This window comes from Rhinopithecus roxellana, chromosome 17 (assembly GCF_007565055.1).
Source record: "Rhinopithecus roxellana isolate Shanxi Qingling chromosome 17, ASM756505v1, whole genome shotgun sequence".
NCBI lineage: Eukaryota > Metazoa > Chordata > Mammalia > Primates > Cercopithecidae > Rhinopithecus > Rhinopithecus roxellana.
In genome coordinates this window covers 110754778-110777930 of record NC_044565.1, presented here as the reverse complement: position 1 = coordinate 110777930, position 23153 = coordinate 110754778, and the positions used below count along the sequence as shown (strand labels likewise).

The following is a 23153-nucleotide window of genomic DNA, read 5'->3' as shown; positions in this document are numbered from 1 at the left end:
TTTATTATTTTTTTCTATCATCTTTACTTTTCTGCATCCTACATTTATTTATTTATTTATTTATTTATTTATTTATTTATTTATTTATTTATTTTGGGATGGAGTCTCGCTCTGTCGCCCAGGCTGGAATGCAGTGGCCAGATCTCAGCTCACTGCAAGCTCCGCCTCCCGGGTTTACGCCATTCTCCTGCCTCAGCCTCCCTAGTAGCTGGGACTACAGGCACCGCCACCTCGCCTGGCTATTTTTTTGTATTTTTTAGTAGAGACGGGGTTTCACCGTGTTAGCCAGGGTGGTCTCGATCTCCTGACCTCGTGATCCGCCCGCCTCGGCCTCCCAAAGTGCTGGGATTACAGGCTTGAGCCACCGCGCCCGGCGCATCCTACATTTAAATGGATTTCTTACAGACACAAGATATATAATTATATATGAGCATTGTTTTATTATTCCAACCTAACAATCTTTGCCTTTTAATTGGAGTGTCAAGATCATTTACATTTAATGTGATTATTGATTTGATAGGATTTAAATCAAAGATTTTGCTATTTGTTTTCTGTTCTCTTTTTACTCGTTTTTTGCCTTCTTTTGAGTATTTTTTATTATTACGTTTTATCTCCACTATTGTCTTATTAGCTCTACGTCTTTGTTGTTTTGATGTGTGTATGTGACTATTTAGGATTTACAATATGCATCTTAGCAGTCACCCTACAAATAATATTATATCCCTTCATGCATATTATGGGAATCTTACAACTTTCACTCCCACTTACGTCCTTTCTATTGTTGTACACTTTACTTCTACACATGCATTACACTATACATTCTGAACAGTCGATTGTCTTGTAACTAGATTAAAAACTAGAATAGATGTATTTTATATTTAACCACATACTTGATATTTCCGTTGCTTTTTACTCCTTTGTATGGATCCACATTTCCGTTTGACATCATTTTTTTTTTTTTTCCACCTGAAGAAGTTTCATTCATATTTCTGGTAGTGCAGGTCTATTGGTGATGAACGAGCTGTTTCAGTCTGAAAAACTCTTTAATTTACCTTTATTTTTGAATGATGTGTTTGCTAAGCATAGAATTCTGGTTTTACAGTTCGCGTCTTTCAGTACTTTGAAAATGCTTCTCCATTGTCTCCTGGCTTGCATGATTTACAAGAAGGCTCCTGTTGTATTTTTGTTCCTCCACACATAATGTCTTTGATGCTTTTAACATTTTTCTGTTTATCTCTAGATTTTATCAATTTTATTGTGATACGCCTGGGTGTAGTTTTATTTTTCTTCTTCTTGGGTTCTTTGAGCTTCTTGGCTCTGTAGGTGATTGTTTCAATAAAAATTAAAACATTTTGGTCATATTTTTTCAAATACTTTTTCTGCCTCCACCTCTCTTCTTCTTCTACTTTGATTACACATATGTTAGACTCCTTGATACTGTTCCACGGGCCACTAATTCTCTCTGATGAAGGTGCTTTTGTCTTTTTTCTCTCTCAGTTTAACTTTGAATTGTTTCCTTTGCTTTGTCATTTGTTCCCTAATCTTTTCTTCTCCTAATGTCTAATTTACTGTTAATACCGTGCAGTATATTTTAAATTTCAGATATTGTATCTCTCTACCAGTTTTATTTAGGTCTATTTAAATATCTTCCATTTCTCTCCTCATTCTGTTTATACTCTACCTTTTTGACCATATGGATTGTATTTGTAATAGCTGTGTAACATCCTTTTTGGCTAATTCTATCATCTGTATCATTTTGGGATCTGTTTCTGTTGATCAATTTTTCTTCTGGTTATGGATCATATTTTTTTGCTTCTTTGTATACCTGGTAATTTTTTTATTGGATGCCAGACATTTTAACTTTACATTGTCAGGTACTAGATTTCACTGGATTTTTATCTTTTTTTTTTTTTTTGAGATGTATTTTTATATATGTTTTTGATGCAGTTAAGTTACTTGAAACTAATTTGATCTCTCTAGGAGTTGCTTTTCAATTACGTTAGAATAGATCCAGGGTAGCTTTTAGTCAGGGCTAATTTGATCCTACTACTAAGGCAATACTCTTTCAAGAACGCTGCCTGGTGGCCCATGTATTAAGGAGGTTTTCCCACTCTGGCTGGTAGACGGACTGCTCCTCGCCGTGTGTGAGCTCTGAGGCGTTGATCCGCCTACTCCTCTGGTGATTTCTTCTTTGCCTTCAGCAGTTTCTTCCCATGCATGCCTTGATCATTACTTAGCCAAAATTTCGAGGACACCCTTCTGCGGGTCTCTGGAGCATGTTCTCTCTCCCTTTCTCCTGTGCAGTAATGTCCTTTCAATATTTTGCCATTCAAATTTTAGTTTCTTAGCCTTTGCTGAGCTCTGAACTCCTCAGTTCAAATATTTTTTCCATACTCTTTCCTTACCTCCAGCCCACAGGCTTTGCCTGTGGCTACGAATTTCATTTATTTACATCCTGTGATGGGAACCCGATCCTGGGCTGCAGAAGCAGTCCTTCTCATACAGCCACCTGGGCCTTGGTTATTACAGAGCTCTGGGGCTGCTTGATGCTGTGTGTAAGTTTCACTGAAGCTTCAGGAATGTGCTGGCGGCCGGGCGCGGTGGCTCAAGCCTGTAATCCCAGCACTTTGGGAGGCCGAGACAGTTGGATCACGAGGTCAGGAGATCGAGACCATCCTGGCTAACACGGTGAAACACCGTCTCTACTAAAAAATACAAAAAACTAGCCGGGCGAGGTGGCAGGCGCCTGTAATCCCAGCTACTCGGGAGGCTGAGGCAGGAGAATGGCGTGAACCTGGGAGGCGGAGTTTGCAGTGAGCTGAGATCTGGCCACTGCACTCCAGCCTGGGCGACAGAGCCAGACTCCGTCTCAAAAAAAAAAAAAAAAGGAATGTGCTGGCTTTACTAGCTTGACTGCAGTCAGCCAGATTAGAAGAACAAATAGTCTGAAGTCATAGCTGAGGTCCTCAAAATATCAAATGACTAGAAGTAATGTATTTTTGACTTTGGCACCCACATTGGATTTATTTTTCTGTCACATTGATTTTCTTAGTTTTGTTTTACTTGGCTTGGTGGTGGGTAGTGCATCCTACAGCCCAAATGTAGGATTTTCTACAGAAAAACCTCGAAGCGAATGATCCACTCACAGAAGATTGGGTATAAACAGCACAGTGCAGCTCTGTCCTCTGCAGACGCATCATTAAATTCTTGAGTAGATTCTCTTGTTACCTGCAGGCTCTCACCATTCACTTTCAACCTACTTCCTGCCTAGGATTAAATGGCTCCAGGATGGGAGTCAAAGCCTCTTTGGAAAATTGCGTAATGATTGCATCTACATTCTCATTGACACGTCTCACTCCATGAAGAGCAAACTGGACTTGGTGAAGGACAAGATCGTTCAGTTCATACAGGTTAGATGGAACTGTCGGTTCACGCATGTGGGGTTTTGTGTGTCATAAATGGGTCTCCACGAAGTATTGTCTGCGATGGTTATGAGCAGTGGATAGGGGCTTGTTGCACTAAAAAAGTCCTAAGAAAGCCAAATTCAGAGAAATACTCCCTTTTGCTAGTTAAAGAATCATCAGTTCTCCTTTGCAAATAGACCCTTTCTCTGGTGGATTCTTTCTGTCACGGGAGTTGCTGTGTTTATTGTTTCAGATTTTCTCTGTCCTGAAATCTGTGGTAAACACACACTTCCACTGTCTTCCAGATACTCCTCATCTTAACACCTTTAATTGCAAATGTTTATTAGGGATGCTGTGTACCCTGGTGCATGGGAGGGGTGCAGGCTGGTGTTCAGAAGCTTCCAGTTCTTATTCGGCCTGTGCTGCCTCTGAGCTGTCTGCCTCTGAGCTGTGTGAACTGAAGCAGGTTGCCCAAGTGCCCTAACTCCTAGTGTCCATACCTGTCAATGGCATCACAGTACTGCTGTCAGTTCGTAGTATTGATGTTAAGTATTAACCACAGAAATAATAGCTGGGAGTGTTTGAGAAATACAAAATGCACTTTTTAATTTAACAAAGCTCTACTGGAGAAATATGAACAAGTGAATAAAGTTGTAACAGAATAATGGCTTTACCTAAATGATAATGACTGAAATGATGATGATGTTTTAGATTTGTTTTCTTCAAGCATATTGTATTTGGTGTGCTTATTTGGTATATCCTTAATGTTAGTATTAAAATCACTATTTAATATCACATTAGAGATATAAACTTGTACATATATATGACATATAATGTATATTCATATAATCACATATACATTTGTAAAGGTCTTAACACACAAACTGGATAAATTTTATTCAAATGCCCTTTATACTAGATAAGATATTCTCTATTGAATATAATTTTTTGCTTCTTAAACTGAAAATAGAGATCATTGTGATTAAAATATACCAAACTGTGACCTACCCTAACCCTTTTTTACATGTGAGTGGTTTTATGGTTAAGTAATCATTGTCTCTTGTAGGAACAGCTGAAATATAAAAGTAAGTTTAATTTTGTGAAGTTTGATGGTCAAGCAGTTGCTTGGCGGGAACAACTTGCCGAAGTCAATGAAGATAATTTGGAACAGGCTCAGTCCTGGATTAGAGACATGAAGGTAAGTTGGAGACTAAGCTGGGAGAAGCAGCATAGGAGTCTCTCACCTGTGCACTGAGTTCATTCACAGGACAGACATTCTCGAGAGGTGTTTTGCACTCCCAGGATGGAAGTGGCTTAGCATGTAGACTTTTGTTTTGCTTGCAGTGGTCACATTATAATCCAATCTCATTTGTCAATATAAGGTTTAAATGAGCCTCTTCTTCTTATCTGTTCACAGTTCTCTATTTCCAGCTCTGCCCTTGGCTCAGGTTAAAACCCCCTTATGAAAACACATTTCAAAACAGACTTTTTTTTATACTCAGACATTCAGATTTTTTTCTTCTGAAATTTCATTATTGTTGCAAAAGATGTATTGCAGCCATTCTTATCAGTGGGCTTTGTTCAACAGTAAGGAGCATGTGGAAATATACAGTACAATCTGAGTGTTTAGGACTGAATGCAAGAAGAGAGCTAGGGCAGGAGAATAGAGAAAGAAGGTGAAATCATTTCCTCAGAAGTGACTGCCCTTGGCATTTACGCAGACTATTGGGAAGGATTTTCCTTGCCCTGAATTTCCTTATCTTGAACTTACCTTAATTATGTATAGCATATAGCATTACAGCCTTCCAAATATTTGAGATACACTACAATTGAGACCAAGAGTTGTTTTTAAAAGGTCAAATATAGGAGGTGGACATAATGGTGCACACCTGTAGTCCCAGTTCCTTGGGAGGCAGAGGTAGGATCATCGTTTGAGCTCAGCAATTTGAAACCAGCCTTGGCAACATAGCAAGGCTCTGTATCTTTTTTTAAAAAGGCAAATATGTATCACAGACATCTTTAAAATAATTTAGTGCCTGAGGTTAGAGTCTTAGATTTGACAGAAAGTCACAAGTAGACATTGGCAGATCACTGAGATGCACTAGGGCTCCCTTGTGATTTGTTTTTAAAAATGGGAGGAGAAAATCTGTTCTATAAGAAATAATAATGCATATGAGATTTTAATTTAACTGGCCACCTTATCCTGGGAAATAGTGTTGAATTCATATCCAACTTGTTACATTTCCAGGGTTAACCAGTGAAGTTACTTGTGACATATGTTCTGTCCTCTTTTTTTTATTTTTTTTTCTGTGCTTTTATGACAGAATAATAGGAAATACCTTGTTAACTCAGAGCCTACTAGTTTAGGGTTTATGATAACAAGATAGTATCTTTATAATCTCATTGGATAAAAACATCATTGGGTTCTGCTTTATATAAAATCACTAATGAATAAAGTCAGCCATCTATTCCGATTTTAGCCATTTGGCTAAAAACACATATTCCTATAAAGCAAAATTCTGGTCTCCTTACCAGTTTTCACTGATGCTCCCTTGCTGGCTTGTTGAATGTCCAAAATTCATTTTCAAAAGGACCAAGGATAAAGAAAATGTGGCATATATACACAATGGAATAATACACAGCTTAAAAAAGAAGGAAATCCTGTTATTTGCAACCACATGAATGAACCTGGAGGACATTATATTAAGTAAAATAAACCAGGCAGAGAAAGAAAAAATACCACATGATCTCACTTATATGTAGAATCTAAAAATGTCAAACTTGTAGAAGCAGAGAGTAGAATGGTGGTTACCAGAGACTGGGAGCAGGGTGCTGGGTGCGGATGGGGAGATGTTGGTCAAAGGTACGTAGTTTCAGGTAGACAGGAGGAATAAGTTCTGGAGATCTGTTGTACAGTGTGGTAACTATAGCTAATAACAATGTATTGTATACTTGAAAATTGTCAAGAGAGTAGATTTTAAATGTTCTCACAACTCAAAAATATGTCAGGTGATAGATATGTTAATTGGCTTGATCTACTCATTCCACAGTGTATACATGTATCAAAACATTACATTGTATACTGTAAATATATACAATTTTGTCAATTAAAAGTAAATTAATTTTAAAAAATGATAATAAAGCCAATTCTATTATTCTTTCGGCTGGTTTGGTCCAGTAATCAACTCAGTAGCACTCAGGGTGGTCTGAGCCTGCTTTGTGCTGGTGTCAGGTCCCTAAACAAGCACAGCCATTCCTAAGGCCAGGGGAGCGCAAGCTGTGGCAGCGCCTGCCCAGTAGTTGAGGGGGGAAGATGGGAGGAGCAGGTGCAAAACAGGTGCCATCCTCAGACCGTGTTTCCCTGGGGTCTCTCTGTCTGGGTCTTCCCCAGCTTTGCCACCATCTTTTCAGCAGTAGGGTTTTCAACAAAAGACTATTGAGAATGGGCTCAGAGGGAAGAGTTGTTCTGTTTACCACCTGGAATACATTTCTGCTACCCAAATCCCGTAAGAAGGTTTTGTTTTGCTTTTAACATTTAAATTTGCAATAATTTTAGACCTACAAAAAAGTTGCAAAAGTAGTACGGAGCGTTCACACTTACCCTTCACCTAACTTTCTCCAATGTTCACCTCTAACATAGCCATGGTATAATTATCAAACTAAGATTGGGTTATGGATTTGTTCTGTCAATCATTAAGAGTGGGGTATTGGGCAACACTTAGTCTCCACCCAGACTCTACCATGTTGAATTCTGTGGGTCATGTGTCTGCTGCCTCAGCCTCCAGGGCCTTGCAGGAACTCAGCCCTTCAGTGTTGCTACCCCAAGCTCAGGTCTTGCCATGGCCACTCTGGCAGCAGTCCAGTCTACCAGGAACTATGTGGCACAAACATCACCTTTGCTGAAGACAGGCACCACCACTGGGTGTATTGTGGTGGTCATTGGTGCAGTGGTGGATGACCAATTTGATGAGGGACTACCATCTATTCTGATGGTAAGTATAAGGCAGGGAGACCAGGCTGGTTTTGGCGGTGGCCCAGCATTTGGGTGAGAGCACAGTAAGGATTATGCTATGGATGATACAGAAGGCTTGTTTAGAGGCCAGAAAGTCCTGGACTGTGGTGCACCAATCAAGAGTCCTGTTGGTCCTGAGACTTTGGGCAGAATCATGAACATCATTGGAGAGCCTATTGATGAAAGAGGTCCAACACCATCCTTTGAACCCCCTTCAAGGCATAAAATTTGGTCTGGTTTTGTAAGTTATGTCCCACACCTATCAAAATGCCTGGCACGTGGTACTTCTATCTATTGAAATGAAAGGTAGTAAAGCCAGTGAAGGAGCCTTAGGTGAGAGCAGCTGGATGGGTCAGGGCATGGGGTTCCCCATCATGGCTGAGAAAGTCTTAGTGGGAGAGTGCCCATGGTATACGGTGAGGCTTGAGATGCCTTGGGTGGGGTGGGGGCTGGGTGTGTGCTGGATCTTTGTCATTCCTTAGGCTGTCAGTCTCTGCTCCCTTCTTATCCTGATTCCTGGGGTGGGGGCAGAGTCTGTTCACCTATGGAAGTTGAAGGGTCTGGCCTCGCTTTAGCTAGGGTGTGGGTAATGTGACCCAGGCACCATCAGTCAGAATAACCTCCTAGGCTTTGACATGAGAGACTGTGACTCCAGATGGCGGGTCCAGCAGAGAGAACTTTGGCAGTGGTGGCAGGTGCAGACCAATGCAGCTCCTGGGGTGGCAGTGGCAGTGAGCTCTGGTCCATCTCTCGTCAATACTCCCAGTGCCAGCGAAGAAAGCCACAGTGTCCAGCGCTCTGCAGTGGGACTGCAGCGGGGCCCCCACCAGGCAGCCCTGCAGCAGGATTGGGGGCCTCGTTCCTGGTGAGAGGTCCCAACCCAGGTTATCCTATCCATTGGTGATGCTGTGAGCCATCCCGATGTCCTTTATCATAAATTCCTTCCTGCTTGAATCAACCACAGTTGGTTTTCTTGCTTACAACTGAAGCTGGAGTGATATAACGGAACTGAGATGAGGGGGAGGTTGAAGGAGGCTTTTGGACAATTCACAGTCCTGTATCTCTACTGATGGTCCCTTGGTAAGGATCATGTTTGCATATTAAGGAGAGTACATTCCAGTAAATTAATATTTGTCTAAAAATCCATTCCTTTTTACATTGATGAAGTGTTTAAGAGATTTTCTAATTTTGAAGTGTTTACTATGATTTGAGAGATTGCAAAAAATTTATCATTAATTTCTCTTGACACACAATATGTATATTTTTATCTATTCTTTTTTATACATGAAGAGTTGTGGGCCAGGCGTGGCAGTTCACGCTTGTAATCCCAGCACTTTAGGAGGCCAAGGCAGGCAGATCACTTGAGGTCAGGGGTTGGACATGGTGAAACCTCATCTCTGCCAAAAAAAAAAAAATTAGCTGGGTGTGGTGGTGCACACCTATAGTCCCAGCTACTCAGGAGGCTGAGGCAGGAGAGTTGCTTGAACCCGGGAGGTGGAGGTTGCAGTGAGCCGAGATGGCCCCACTGCATTCCAGCCTGGGCAACAGAGCTCTGAGACTCTGTCTTAAAAAAAAAAAAAAAAAAAGGGCTGTAGATGGTGTTATGGTTGATGTTATTTATATGTAGGAGAAAGAATGGGCCATAACGTATTCCTTTTCATTGATTTTGATTTTGACTGTTATATGATGGTATAACAGATATATGTCTGGTTATTCCCATCATATGTGAAGCAGAACATTTAAAGTCCCTCATTCAATACCATGCATTCATATAAGACCTAATAACAGGTGGGTTCATGCACTTGAAAGTAGGTATACATTTCACCAGAACTTGTCAAGTAATGTTAGATATGTCCACATGTACATTGTTAGATTACTAATGATAACATGCTCATGTTTACCAAGTATTGGGTATCCTGAATAAATCCTGGTTTGAAACCGATACGATGCCACAGTGTATTTAGGCTGCATGTTTAAGCTCTGTTGACAGACGAGTGAGCAGTGACTGAGTTACCATCTCATGTAGAAACACAAAAAAATAAAATTGCATTAAAAACTCTGTCGTTAAGACAGGAAATCCATAGCCCTGGCTTCTGGCCGTTCTTGGACTGCCCGGATAGAGATTTTTAGGCACACCTTGGGATATGTTTCTTGGAATCACTGGGGTTAAATTGTTATCTCAGTATAATATCTTTCATCTCACAAGTACTTTTTCTTCTTTTTTGGAAGCAGAAAATGAATACTTGTTTATGAGTTCTTTTTTGGGATTCAAGTGTGTCTTTGGTATCTCTTTTTTCCGTAGATTGGAAGTTCCACAAACACCCTGAGTGCCCTGAAAACTGCTTTTGCTGATAAAGAAACACAGGCCATCTACCTTCTGACTGACGGGAGACCTGATCAGGTACTTGTCATGCGCGTCCGTGTGAAGAGACCACCAAACAGGCTTTGTGTGAGCAATAAAGCTTTTTAATCACCTGGGTGCAGGCGGGAGAGTCAGTGAAGGGAGATAAGGGTGGGGCTGTTTTATAGGGTTTGGGTAGGTAAAGGAAAATTACGTCAAAGGGGGGTTCTCTGGCGGACAGGAGTGGGGGTCACAAGGTGCTCAGTGGCTTTTTGAGCCAGGATGAGCCAGGAAAAGGAATTTCACAAGATAATGTCATCACTTAAGGCAAGAACCAGCCATTTTCACTTCTTTTGTGGTGGAATGTCATCAGTTAAGGCAGGGCAGGGCATTTGCACTTCTTTTGTGATTCTTCAGTTACTTCAGGCCATCTGGGCTTATATACGTGCAAGTCACAGGGATGCGATGGCTTGGCTTGGGCTCAGAGGCCTGACAGTACTTATCAGAGCTGGGCACAAAGAGGGCCTCACTGATGCTCTGAAAGCAAATGCTGAAAATAGGTTTGGGGAACCTTTCCAGCTGCCACCAAAAATCCGTGGAGATATCCTTCCTTGGTTTAGGGACTCAGAGCTGAGGTGAGAAAATACACAGAGAGATTCCTTTGTCTCTGGAAACTCTGAGGAGAATTTATGAGACAGTGAATGTTGCCTGGTGAGTGTGACACACACCCCTAGCCTGGAGACCAGCCCCACAAAAGGAGATGTCTGCCGTCCACTGAAGACTGGTTTACATTTTATTACAAATGAAGAGTGAGGAGATTATTTTTTTTTTTTTCCTCTGGAGACGCTGAATCTAAACATGTCACTGCATAATGTCCTTGGCTTTACCTCTAATGCTAACTTAGTACTCATTTAAACAAAAACCTGCCTTTCTAGCAAAATGTCCTTTGTTTTGTTTAGCCTCGCTGGAAAATATTTGAAAAGCTGTAGAGGAGTCTGTTCATCTTCTTTTGAGCTTTGTGAATGAAAGACGAGTATTCCAGGCATTAAATAAATGGAAGGATTTTCAGGCCAGTGAAATGTAAATTAGCAGCTAAAGTGAATTAGTGTCAACTCGTGTTTTTCCTTGTGAGATGTTTGCATATGCAGACTGCTAGGCAAATATCCTAAAATATTCTGTGGCAAAAAGTTCAGGGCTTAAACAGAGTAAGCATCTGGATTTTACTGCAGCTTTAGATTTATGGCAGAAAGGGAGTGTGTAAAGTGAAAATTTATTTTAAATTATTTTTACTTATCAACTTCACTGTGTTTTCTCTTTGGAAGCAGTTCGTGTCTCTCTTCTGTTCCACATGTGGTGCCAGGGTCTGAGGCTATAAAGATGAATAATAGCTCATCCCTGCCTTTGGGAAGCTTGTGCTTTGGAGAATGTGCTAGATGTATACAGTTTAATACAACACGGGAACAGGGTTGCCTGTGCTATGTCTAGGAGCGCAGAGTGATAGATTTTGCTGTACAGATGGAGAGAAGGCCAGGGCAGGTTCCAGCGAGGTGGGGACATTTGAGCTGTGTTTGGAAATAGAAGAAGGAATCTTTGGAACAGAGGACACTGTTGGTGTCCTGGGCAGAAGGGACACAGAGGTGTGGAAATATGTGGGGGACTCAGAGAAACAAGCTGAGGGCAGGGGCAACAGAAGAAGATGAGGGTGGAGGTGAAAACGTTGGGTTGTGGGAGACTGTGAAAGTCCTTGAATGTCACATTAGAAGGGTGGTGTCACCACAGAGAGGAACTCTCAGAGGAGCCGGCCACCCTACCCATCTGCGTCTCAGAAACATGGATCGGTTGTGCCAGGGAAAGGCTGGCGCTGCCACGGCCTGCTGCTGGGTCCTTGAGGAAACCTGGGAAGGACCCAGCCTTGGGTGGGAGCAGCAGGAATGGGAGGAGGAGACTGCCTCCAGACGTGAGCCACGGGAAGCAGCATCAACAGGACCCCATGGCCAGTTTGGAAGCAGTGAATGGGAGGTGAGGAGAAGGTAGGAGCAAGGCAGAAAGGAGTCAGGATGACTGATTCCTGGGTGACAATGATTATGATATTAACTGATTGAAATGCAGATTTCAAGAAGAGGCAAGTAGGCTTGGGGGTGGCTAGTGGGGGAAGCTGAGTTTGCAAACCTGTAGTGAGTGCATGGGTGTCTAAAAGTCCCTAAAAATATATGGAGCTAGAGTTTGGGGACAGTGTGGCCTGAAGATTCCGACTTGAGAGACATCTAGGCAAGTCAAGGTGTTATTTTTCTTTTTAATATACTCTTACTGATCTTTAAAATTGTTTACACTGTGGACAATTTGGAAAACACAGATAAGCATTAAAAAGGAGAAAAGGTGGTTGGGTGAGGTGGCTCACTCCTGTAATCTCAACACTTTGGTAGGCTGAGGCAGGAGGATTGCTTGAGCCCAGGAGTTCGAGACCAGCCTGGGCAATGTATTGAGACCCTGTCTCTCCAAAAAATTTTAAAATTAGCTGGGCGTGGTGGTGTGCACCTGTAGTCCTAGCTACTCAGAAGGTTGAAGTAGAAGGATTGTTTGAACCCAGGAGTTCAAGGATGCAGTGAGCTGTGATTGCACTGCTGCACTCCAGCCCGGGCAACAGAGAGAGTCCCTGTCTCTAAGAAAAAAACAAACAAAAAAAAGACAAAATTTAAATCACTCATAATTGAATTTTGTGGGTTTTTTTCCTATCTCACCTATCACATGCATTTTTCCAAGTCATGAAAAATTTTTCAGAAGCATCCTTCTCAACGACTGCGTCGCATTCTGTTATATGAATTTAATAAAACTTGCACCTTAAAGCTATTTTTGTTTAATTTTTGAATAGTAATGCATATTCTAATGCATTCTTTTCTACCTTCATAGAAAAGCATAGCCAGAGAAAATTCTACCTCTCACCCCTTTCACCAGCTTAGAAGACACCTGATATAACTAGTTTTTCTGTATCTTCTTTCAGAGATGGTTTCTGTTATACAGCAAAAATGTATTCATATATATTTCCTCTTTTTTACAAAAACAAATGTTAGCCTATTATACACACGATTCTGCACCTTTATTCACCAAGCAGTATACCTTGGAGATGGCTTCATATCATTTAATACAGAGCGTCCTCATTCTCTTCTAGGTTCCATCACATGGCTATCCCATCACTTATTTAGCTAGTCCCGGGCAGATGCACAGTCAGATTGTTTTTGAGCTTTTTGTTTTACACAGTCTTGCCAAAGGAACTCTGTGCATATATTGGTTTGCAGGTGAGTGAGTATATCTGTAGTATACATTCTGAGAAGCGGACTCAGCTGCAAGGTCCATGTTTTGATCGATACTGCCAAACAGCAACCCCCAAAGAGGATGTCACAAACAACATCCCCACAAGCAGTGGATTGAGAAGAATTATTGATCTACAGTCCAGTATGTACTTCTGAGGCTCTGGAATCTCCCAATAATGGATACAACATACACTCAAAAATTTTTTTTTCTGGAGAGAAGATCAATCTATTTCGCCAGATCCTGAGGGTCCGCTCAAAGATGGGGAATTAAGGATATGGATAATGGCTGGAGTCAGGCCAAGCGCAGTGGCTCACACCTGTAATCCTTGCATTTCGGGAGGCTGAGGCAGGCAGATCACTTGAGATCAGGGGTTCGAAACCAGCCTGGCCAGCATGGTGAAACCCAGTCTGTACTAAACATACAAAAAAAATTAGCCAGGCCTGGTGGCACGCACCTGTAATCCCAGCTACTCAGGAGGCTGAGGAGGCAGTAGAATTGCTTGAACCTGGGAGGTGGAGGTTGCAGTGAGCTGAGATTGTGCCACTGCACTCCAGACTGGGTGATGGAGTGAGACATCGTCTAAAAGAAAAAAAAAAAGCTTGAGTCAGAGATGTGCAAATCACCCCAAATATAATTTAGAAATTCTTGAGAACTTCTGGATTCAACACTGCCTTTTCGACACACGTGGTCTTTTTTTGCATTATTCCTTGGATTCTCTCAAAAAGGCAAATTGATGTTTGATATTCGTGTTCTATGTAGAAGATATCGAGATGTACCACTCAATCTCCATTTTTTGCTTTTGAATTTTTGCTGGCTTTGTAGGAGCTGAATGTGTAAGGCCAGTGTTGTTATTCCAAATATTCAGCAGAATTTTCTCCTTGGAAGAATAGACACAGATGCTGCTCTGGATCAGTTACATGGACACTAGCTTCCTGCCTGCTTATTAAATATCTGAGGGAGCACTATAAAAGGTCAAAGGGGTTCTAGAAATATTAGTCTTCATTAAAATGGAATCATATACACGTTGGATAAGTGTCCTTTGGTGGGCATCCGTAATGTAAACTGTCAGGGTCTTTGCTGGGAACAGCCCCATGTAGCTTTGGCTGTGGTCATTTTGGGAATTCTTTGAAGTGAGGGGCTGGCCTGGACTGGAATCAAGAAAATGGACATGGTAAAGGCATATGCACCATCCTAAATAAAACTAATGGCTAAAGCCTTAGCATGGAGTATGTGAGGGCAGGAGGATGGGGAAGGTGCAGGGTGATCAACCTGCACATACGCAAACAGACCTCCTTCAGGCAGGGAGGAGATGGAATCTCTGCCTTTCTGGCCACTCCAGCTGATGTGTGTGGATCCCTGACTGCACAGCTGTTTAGATTCAGAGCAGAGGGAACTGGGGAAAGTAGCTCAGGTGTGCCGCTTGGCCTTATCCTAGGCTGACAGCAGCACCTGGCAAATATGCTCAACAAATATTTGTGGAATGCCTTCCAGGGAACATCATCTCATTTACTCCTCACAGCAGTCCTGTAAGGAGGGAGTATTAGTTCTGAGCCACAGATGAGGAAACTCACATTAGACAGGACATACCCTAGGCCATTCAGATGGGCAGTGCTGGATGAGCGTCAAGCCCAGGTCTCTAGCTCTGGAGCTGTTTCCATCATTCCATACAGCTGAAGACAGCGTGAGTGGGCGAGACTGTCATGTGTATCACTGTAAGCCCCACACCTGCATCCAGTCTCAGGTGGTTCCTTCATACTAAACTGGCATGATGTTCAAGTGGCCCAGGATGGTGCTGGGGAGCTGGGCAGAGGGTGGGGGTGCCCCTTAACGGCAGAGGGAGCTCCATCCCTGCAACGGGAAACAGCCATTCCTGTCCTCCTGCCCCTCCCCACTGAGGAGTCCTTTTGCTGGTTTATATCCTCAGAGCTTTAAAGGGCAGACTCAGAAAGTTGAAGCAAACCTCTCACCACCGCAGACTACCTAACCGTGCCCCTTTCCATCACTCATTCCAGCAGCTTCTCTGGGCTGTGGAGTGGTGGGCCCACTCCCTGTCTGGCTCCTGTGTACAGTGAAGAAGCCTCTCTCAGTTCTGGGACTCCTTCATCCATGCCTCACAGAGCCTGCCTGCTTTCTTCAGCTTCTAAGATGAATGCCCAGCACATGGGAAGGCCTTCAACAAACATATCTTCCTTCACTCTGTGGGAAGCGTTGACCACAGCATGTTGGAGGCTGGAAATTGCTCTTTTGCAGCCCATCACTTTGCATGCATGGACTCTAAGTTCAGGCGCACCTAAAGTTGAGTGACTTGGTTAGCCAGATCTTTCTCCTAGCCTCTTTGTCCCACCCAATTGAGAGACCTCCGAGCCAAGGCCCATGTCTTGTGGATCACTGTACTCTCACCATCTGACAGAGTCTTTTCTTTGTTTACTGAATTGAATCGACATGTTTATAAGGAGCCACTCACCACGTATACGGAATTACTGTTTGAGTATCTGTAGTAAATACTAAGGATTTTCATATTCTTTTCTTTCTCTTCTTCTTTTTTCCATCTCCCTTCCCGCCCCCCCCCCCCCCCCCCCGCCCCAAAACTTATTGTTTCAGCCGCCTGAAATGGTTATAGACCAGGTCAAAGTTTTTCAGGAAATTCCTATTTATACCATCTCCTTCAACTACAACGATGAGATTGCAAACAGGTTTTTGAAAGAGGTTGCTGCTTTGACTGGAGGAGAGTTCCATTTTTATAATTTTGGTTGCAAGGATCCCACTCCTCCAGAGGCTGTTCAGGTAAGAGCTTGGTGGGCTGAGAAGGGAGTGTTCATTTATTTGAGCATTACAGGCTGGCGATCACTGCATAATACCTTCATTGAGAAGAGAGCAACCATAAAGATAACTAAGACAAAAAAAAATGAGTCGCTTAACAATGAGTGTACCAGTGTTTCTCAGAATGTAGCCCAAAGACCACCCGAGCTAGGGCATCTGAGCAGATTCCTGCATCCCATTTCAGAGATGCTAAAGCAGGTTGTAGGCATAGAGGCCCAGGAATTATAAATCAATGCATGTATTTTGTTTTTCTTCTAAACTTTTTATTGTAGAAAGTTTCAAACATTACCCAAAATTAGAAGCATATATAGACCCCCATGTACCCATAATTTAAATTCAATAATTATCAATATTTTGCCAAACTTTAGGAATCTGTGTTTTTAACAAGGATACCCAGGGGGCTATATGTGAAGTTTGTTAATCACTGCTATACACAGATATTTGTAGAAAACCAAATTATGTCAGATGTAGGTGGTTAGTTGCTTGCTGACCTCTCAGACTATATAAACGTTTGACCACCTGATAAAGCAATTTATTCTAATAGGCTAATGGGAGAAAGCAAATAAAATTCTGTTCTCTCATCCTCCAGACTTGGCCTGTTCATATGCATTTCAAGGATGCCCTTCTAGGGTGTGTGTTTTTTGTTTTATGTTCTGAGGAGTGACTTTAAATCCAGATTCAGTGGGTAGCAGGACAAGTCAGAATACTGATCAGTGCTTCATGTGAGTGAACTACCTGGGACTAGGGAATGAATCATCCAAAAGCATTGGAGGGACCAGTGCTTTAGTCTCACAGAGGGCTGGGAAGAGTGCTCCCATTAGCGAGGATTGAAAACTTCATAATCCTTTGGGCACTGGGTAAAATACACAGGAGAGTCTTGCCTCAGTAGTGGGAGCAACCAAACACTCCGGTTCCACCTAGCGAATCTTAAATGAAAGGCCTAAAAGGATCAAACTGTTTCCAGCTAACTTAACTGCATCCCAGAACAAACCCCAAGAATAATTACAAGGAAACAAAACTATTCACCACCTAACAAAGTAAAATCAGCAATGCCTAGCATACAAGCAAATATTACCAGGCATGGAAAAAAGTAGGAAAATACAGACCCATAATGAGGAGGAAAAACAAACTGAAGACTTAAAATATACCCAGAACTCAATGTTACTATTAGAGCATTGAAACAGTCTTTGTAACTGTAGGGGAGACATGAAAGGTATAAGTAAGACACAAATTAAATGTCTAGCGATGAAAAATACGTGGAATGGGATGAGCAGCAGATCAGACATTGCATAAGACAAGACTAGTGAATTGGAAGGCAGTAATAGAAGCTATCCAAAATGTAACACAGAAGAACAAGAATTCAAAAAAAAAAAAAAAAACCCAAACAGAAAACAGAGCATCAGTGAGTCGTGGAAAAATCCAAGCAGCCTAATAAACACATAACTGAAACAACAGTGGCCAAAAATTTTCCAAATTGGATTACAACAGTAAACCCACAGACCAAAAAGAACCTCAATAAATCCCAAGCGCAAGAAACGTGAAGAAAACCAGGCCAAGGCAGAATCAAACTTTCCAGAAGCAGTGACAAAGGGAACATCTTAAAATAATAGAAAGAGGACACATTGTGCACGAGGAACAGTAGTAAAGATGACAGCAGATGTCTCATCAGAAATAATGCAAGTGAGGAGACAGTGGAGAAACATGTTTAAAATACTGAGAGACTGTCCACATAGAGTCTATGCAGGGTGAAAATATCTGTCAAAGAGGAAGATAAAATAGACTTCTTAAGATATATAAAAATGGTCAGGTTCAGTGGCTTACACCTGTAATCCTAGCACTTTGGGAGGTCAAGGTGGGCAGATTGCTTGAGCTCAGGAATTCAAGACCAGCCTGAGCAACATGGCGAGACCCCACCTCTACAAAAAATATAAAAAGTAGCTGGGCTGAAGCAGGAGGATCACTTGAACCCAGGAGGCAGAGGCTGCAGTGAGCTGAGATCGTGCAACTGCACTCCAGCCTGGGCGACAGTGAGATCCTGTCTCATTTAAAAAAAAAAAAAAAAAGATACAAAAAACTAAAAGAATTCATCACCAACAAGCCTGCAGTACTAGAAACATTAAAGGGGAGTACTTTAGACAGAAGGAAAACCTTAGCAGATAGAAATATGAATCTATGCTAAGGAATAAAAAGCATTGGTAAAGATGATGCTGACTACATAGGTAAATATGTAAAAAAGATTTCTTATTGCATAATTGTAAGAAAAAGTACAGGGTGGACTTCCAGTTCCAGCAAAGATAGAGTAGTGCCATCTATTGTAGGTCCACCATCTCAAAACCAGAAAGCCCTGGTTATAACTCCAAAAGAGGACAAGGACTCATTGTCCTGTCATTCTTCAACCATTGTGGAAGGCGGTGTGGCGATTCCTCAGGAATCTAGAACCAGAAATACATTTGACCCAGCAATCCCATTACTCAGTATATACCCAAAGGAATGTAAATCATTCTACCATAAAGACACATGCACACGTACGTTTATTGCAGCACTATTCACAATAGCAAAGACATGGAACCAACCCAAATGCCCATCAATGATAGACTGGATAAAGAAAATGTGGTACATATACACCATGGAATACTATGCAGCCATAAAAATGAATGAGATCCTTCCTTTTCAGGGACATGGATGAAGCTGGAAGCCATCATCCTCAGCAAACTAACACAGGAACAGAAAACCACACATGGCATGTTCTCACTTATAAGTGGGAGCTGAACAATGAGAACACATGGACACAGGGAGGGGAACAACACACACTGGGGTCTGTCAGTGGTGGGGGGCAAAGGGAGGGAGAGCATCAGGACAGGACAAATAGCTAATGCATATGGGGCTTAATGCCTAGGTGCCAGGTTGATAGGTGCCACAAACCACTATGGCATATGTTTACCTGTGTAACAAACCTGTATGTTCTGCACATGTATCCTGGAACTTAAAAAAAAAAAAAAAAGACTCATTGTTGTGTCATTCTCCAAGTTCTGAGGTCCCTTGGCAATGAGTCCCTGGGACTTTATTTCTATTCATATATCCCAGACAGGGCACTGCAGAAGCCTCTCCAACCTGGGATCTCCAACAAGCAGTGACAAAAAATGCTCCAGGAAAAGCCCGTTCCCCACGACCGCTGCCCCAGCCAAATGACTAGGAAGAGCACAGCTTAACAACAGAAAACCTTTTTCACAATACCTGTCCTGCTCCAGTCATATACCATGGAAAAACTGCATCCCCTCCCCTGGGATTTCAGTGGTACCAAACAGGGAGCCACTCTTTCACCCACTCTCTTGCTTCATGGAAACAAGTAACTGTGCTTTGATCCCCCTGCCGAGTGGAATAGTAGAGCTGACCAGGGAGCTAAACTTCCATTCCTACATGGAAGCAGGCAGCAATCCTCTGATTTCCTTGCTGAGGCTGTGTCAGTGAGGCTTAGTGGAAAGCTCATTCTATCTTCTGGAAGCAGGTGGTGCTTACATTTTCCTGCTAGGGCAATACCAGAGGGACTGAGTGGAAAGCTGATCTCTCATCCATGCATGGGCAGGAGCAGCAGTGCCCTGAGTCCCCTACCAGGGTAGTGTCCACGGTGTCCAGTGTCAAGCGGACCCTCCACTCCTATCAGGCAGCACCACAACCTAACCAGGCAGTGTGAGGCTAGTGTAGTCACTGTTGTGCTTCGCCAGAGTCCTCATGTCAGCAGGATTCAGCATGAAGATGAGTCTCTACAAAGAGCCATCATCAATGAACATGAAAAAGGGAGAGAGCTGGGGAAAGGCCACGTTCCGCTTTCCCCCATCTGTGGTGTTAGTAATGGGAAGCCTCACCTCCACACTCGTACAGCAGCATGAGACCAAGGGAGGAAGTGTGGAACAGCACTAGCCCCCACAGTGGTCCTCCCCATATTGTCAGCAGGGCCCAGTGGAGGACTGAGGTTTCACTTCCATTCAGCATTGACGAGACTGAAGGAGGTGGCGCTAGGTGGGCTACTCAGTACACTGTCAACCCCCTACCCTTAAGAGAAAACTGTCCCGCAAAAGAAAACTGTGCCACAAAAAGACAGTTGAACTCTTAATCCTGCCACTCTGACAGCTTGCCCTGACAAAAAATAGCTGGGAAAGCTCACCAGATGCATAGTTATGCCCAAGTGAAAGTCGAGTTTATCTATAACAGCCCAGCCCCCACACATATAAGAAGTACACCAGAGGAGGATGTTTACTTGGATAGGTGGGCAGAGCTTGCTAAAGGGACACAGCTGCCAGTGGCCCATCTGGAAAGCCTTGTTGTCTCTGCAGGCTTGAGACTCTCCTCTCCTGCAGAGACACATCAGAGTCCATGGGAAGAACAGGCAGGAGAGGCCCAGCTAGAACCCGTGGCCCATTGCAGAAGACTCTTTGACCCAAAGAGTGGGCCAAGGGCTCTCCTACCCTACCCAGTGACACAGGAACACCTGGAGGACAGCAGGGGAGCCACCAAGAGACACCTGGAAGCCTGACAGAGGAAAACCCCTCCTGTCTCTTCAGGCAGCACCAGCAGGGACCAGTGGGGTCCAGAATGGCACCAGATTAGCAAAGAAGACCAAGATAATACCAAAAGCTTCTGAACATCAAACTGCCATTGAAACAGAGACCCACAAAAGTAGGACAAATTCCACATGCTCAATTTAAGCAGGGCAACTACCAAGTAAAATAAAAGATTTTAAATAGGACCCAGAATCTTCTCATACAATAGAAAATGCCTAGGATTCAGTAAAAAAAAGTGCCCATCACACAAAGAGCCAAGAAAGCCCCAATTTGAATGAGAAATGACAAATGGTGCCCACACTGAGATGAATCATATGTTGGAATGATCTGCCAGGATTTTAAAGAAGCTGTCGTAAAAATGCTTCAACAATCACTACAAATCCTCTTGAAACAAATGAACAAATAGGCAGTCTCAGAATATAAGTAAGAATTACAAAAAAAAAAAAAAAAAAAAAAAATCCAAGTGGAACTTTGTGAACTGAAAAATACAAGAACAGAAAATTTTGAAACCTCAGTAGGTAGGTTCAATAGTGAAGTAGAGATGACAAGATAATGTCAGTGAACTTGACGTCAGAACAACAAAATTCAGTCATTCTAAACAACAGAGAGAAAATAGACCAAAAAAAAAAAAAGTAAATAGAACTACAGGGACCTGTGAGACAATGACAGAATATCCAGCATTAGTATCATCAGAGTCCACAAAAGAAACGAAGGAAAATGGGTCTGAAAAAAAGTGACAAAATAATAGCCGAAAACTTCCCAAAGTTGGTGAAATATACAAATATACAGATTCAAGAATCTGAGTAAACTCCAAACAGGATAAGCCCAAAGAAATCCAGGCCAAGATGTGTCATAGTTAAACATTTGAAAATTAAAGACAAAGAAAAAAGTGATAAAAATGACACCAATTCAATTGCAGATTTGACAGCAGACTTTTTGTCCAAGACCAAAGAAGCCAGGGGAAAAATGGCACAATATTTTTCAAGTAGGAAAGGAAAGAACCATTAACCATGAATTTTATTATTTTATTTTATTTTATTTTATTTTTAGAGACAGAGTTTTACTGCATCACCCAGGCTGGAGTGCGGTGACACAGTGTTGGCTCACTGAAACCCTAAACTGTTGGGCTCCTGTGATTCTCCTGCCTCAGGTTTCCAAGTAGTTAGGACTACAGGTGTGTGTCACCATGCGTGGCTAATTTTTTCATTTGTAGAGACAGGGTCACACTGTGTTGCCCAGGCTGGTCTTGAACTCCTGGCCTCAAGCAGTCCTCCTGCCTCAGCCTCCCAAAGTGCTGAGATTACAGGGATTAGCAACCCCAAACTTTATATTTCACAAAACTATCTTTCAAGGATGAAGGGGAGATAAAAATATTCTCAGATAAATAAAAACTAAAAGAACTTGTTGTTAGAAAACTTAGTTTTATTGATTGTTTGCAGGAGGTTTTTCAAGCAAAAGGAAATTATAAAAGATATAATTGGAGCATCAGAAAGAAAAGAAGAAAGAGCAGAAATATTGGGAGATATAATCTATCCTTTTCTTCATGAGATTTACAAATCATATTTTTAATGATTGAAACAAAAGTTGTAACATCACGCAACACTGAAGACAATAGTATTTGAAGCTGGAGAAGGTAAAGGGACCTAAATGGAAGTGATGTTTACTTATTTTCATTGAAGGAGTAAAATGTTGATGCTGGGACTGTTATAAGTCACATATATATGCTGTCATACCTGACAGGATTCATTACAAAAGCCATACAAAGGTCTACATTCAAAAACTATGTAAATAAATCAAAATAGAATTGTAAGAAAAAAGAAGTTTAAATAACCCGAAGGAATGCAAGGAGAAAGAACAGAGGAATGAGACCAGAGAAAACAAACTATAAAATACTGGAAGTAAGTGCTAACATGTCAATAATACTTTTTAAGTTAATGGTCTAATTATACCAATCAAAAGACAGATACAGCAGAGTGAATTGAAAAAAAAAAAACACAACCAAACTATGTGCTGCTTTCAAAAAACTCACTTTAATTCTAAAAAGGTAGGTTCAACTGAAAGGATTTTTTGAAATATATCATGCAAAAATCCTTAACAAAATATTAGCAAAATGATTCCAGCAATGTATTAAAAATTATACACTATGATCAAGGGGGATTTACTCCCATATATACAAGAATATTTGTTCTTTTTTTTACCCAGGCTGGAGTGCAGTGGCGCAATCTTGGCTCACTGCAATCTCCACCACTGTGGTTCAAGCAATTCTTCTGCCTCAGCCTCCCGAGTAGCTAGGATTACATAGGCACTGGCCACCATGCCCAGCTAATTTGTATTTTTAATAGAGACAGGGTTTCCCCATGTTGGCCAGGCTGATCTCGAATTCCTGACCTCATGTGATCCACCTGCCTTGGCCTCTCAATGTGCTGAGGTTACAGGCATGAGCCACCCCACCCGGTTATTTGTTTTTGTATATTGGAAATATTTGTTCATTTGTTTCAAGAAATTTGTAACTGATTGTTTCAATATTAGAAAATCTATTAGTATAATCCAGCGTATCAACAGGCTAAAGAAGAAAAATCGTATGGTTGTATCAATTGATGCAGAAAAAGCCTTGACCAAATTCTACACCATTCATAATAAAAACTCTCAGCAAAATAGAAAATAGAGGAGAACTTCCTCAACTTAATAAGAACATCAGTGCAACTCCT

At 41.9% G+C, this 23153-nt stretch overlaps 1 protein-coding gene across 1 annotated transcript in view; it reads left to right on the top strand.

Moving 5' to 3' along the window:
• The window catches only part of VWA3B (von Willebrand factor A domain containing 3B), a 220478-nt gene that overhangs the window by 109912 nt on the left and 87413 nt on the right, over window positions 1–23153 (top strand). Inside the window, exons 11-14 of the mRNA XM_010362112.2 lie at window positions 3272–3410; window positions 4471–4602; window positions 9719–9817; window positions 15668–15850. Coding sequence (XP_010360414.2) covers window positions 3272–3410; window positions 4471–4602; window positions 9719–9817; window positions 15668–15850 — 553 coding nt within the window. The remainder of the gene's footprint in view (window positions 1–3271; window positions 3411–4470; window positions 4603–9718; window positions 9818–15667; window positions 15851–23153) is intronic.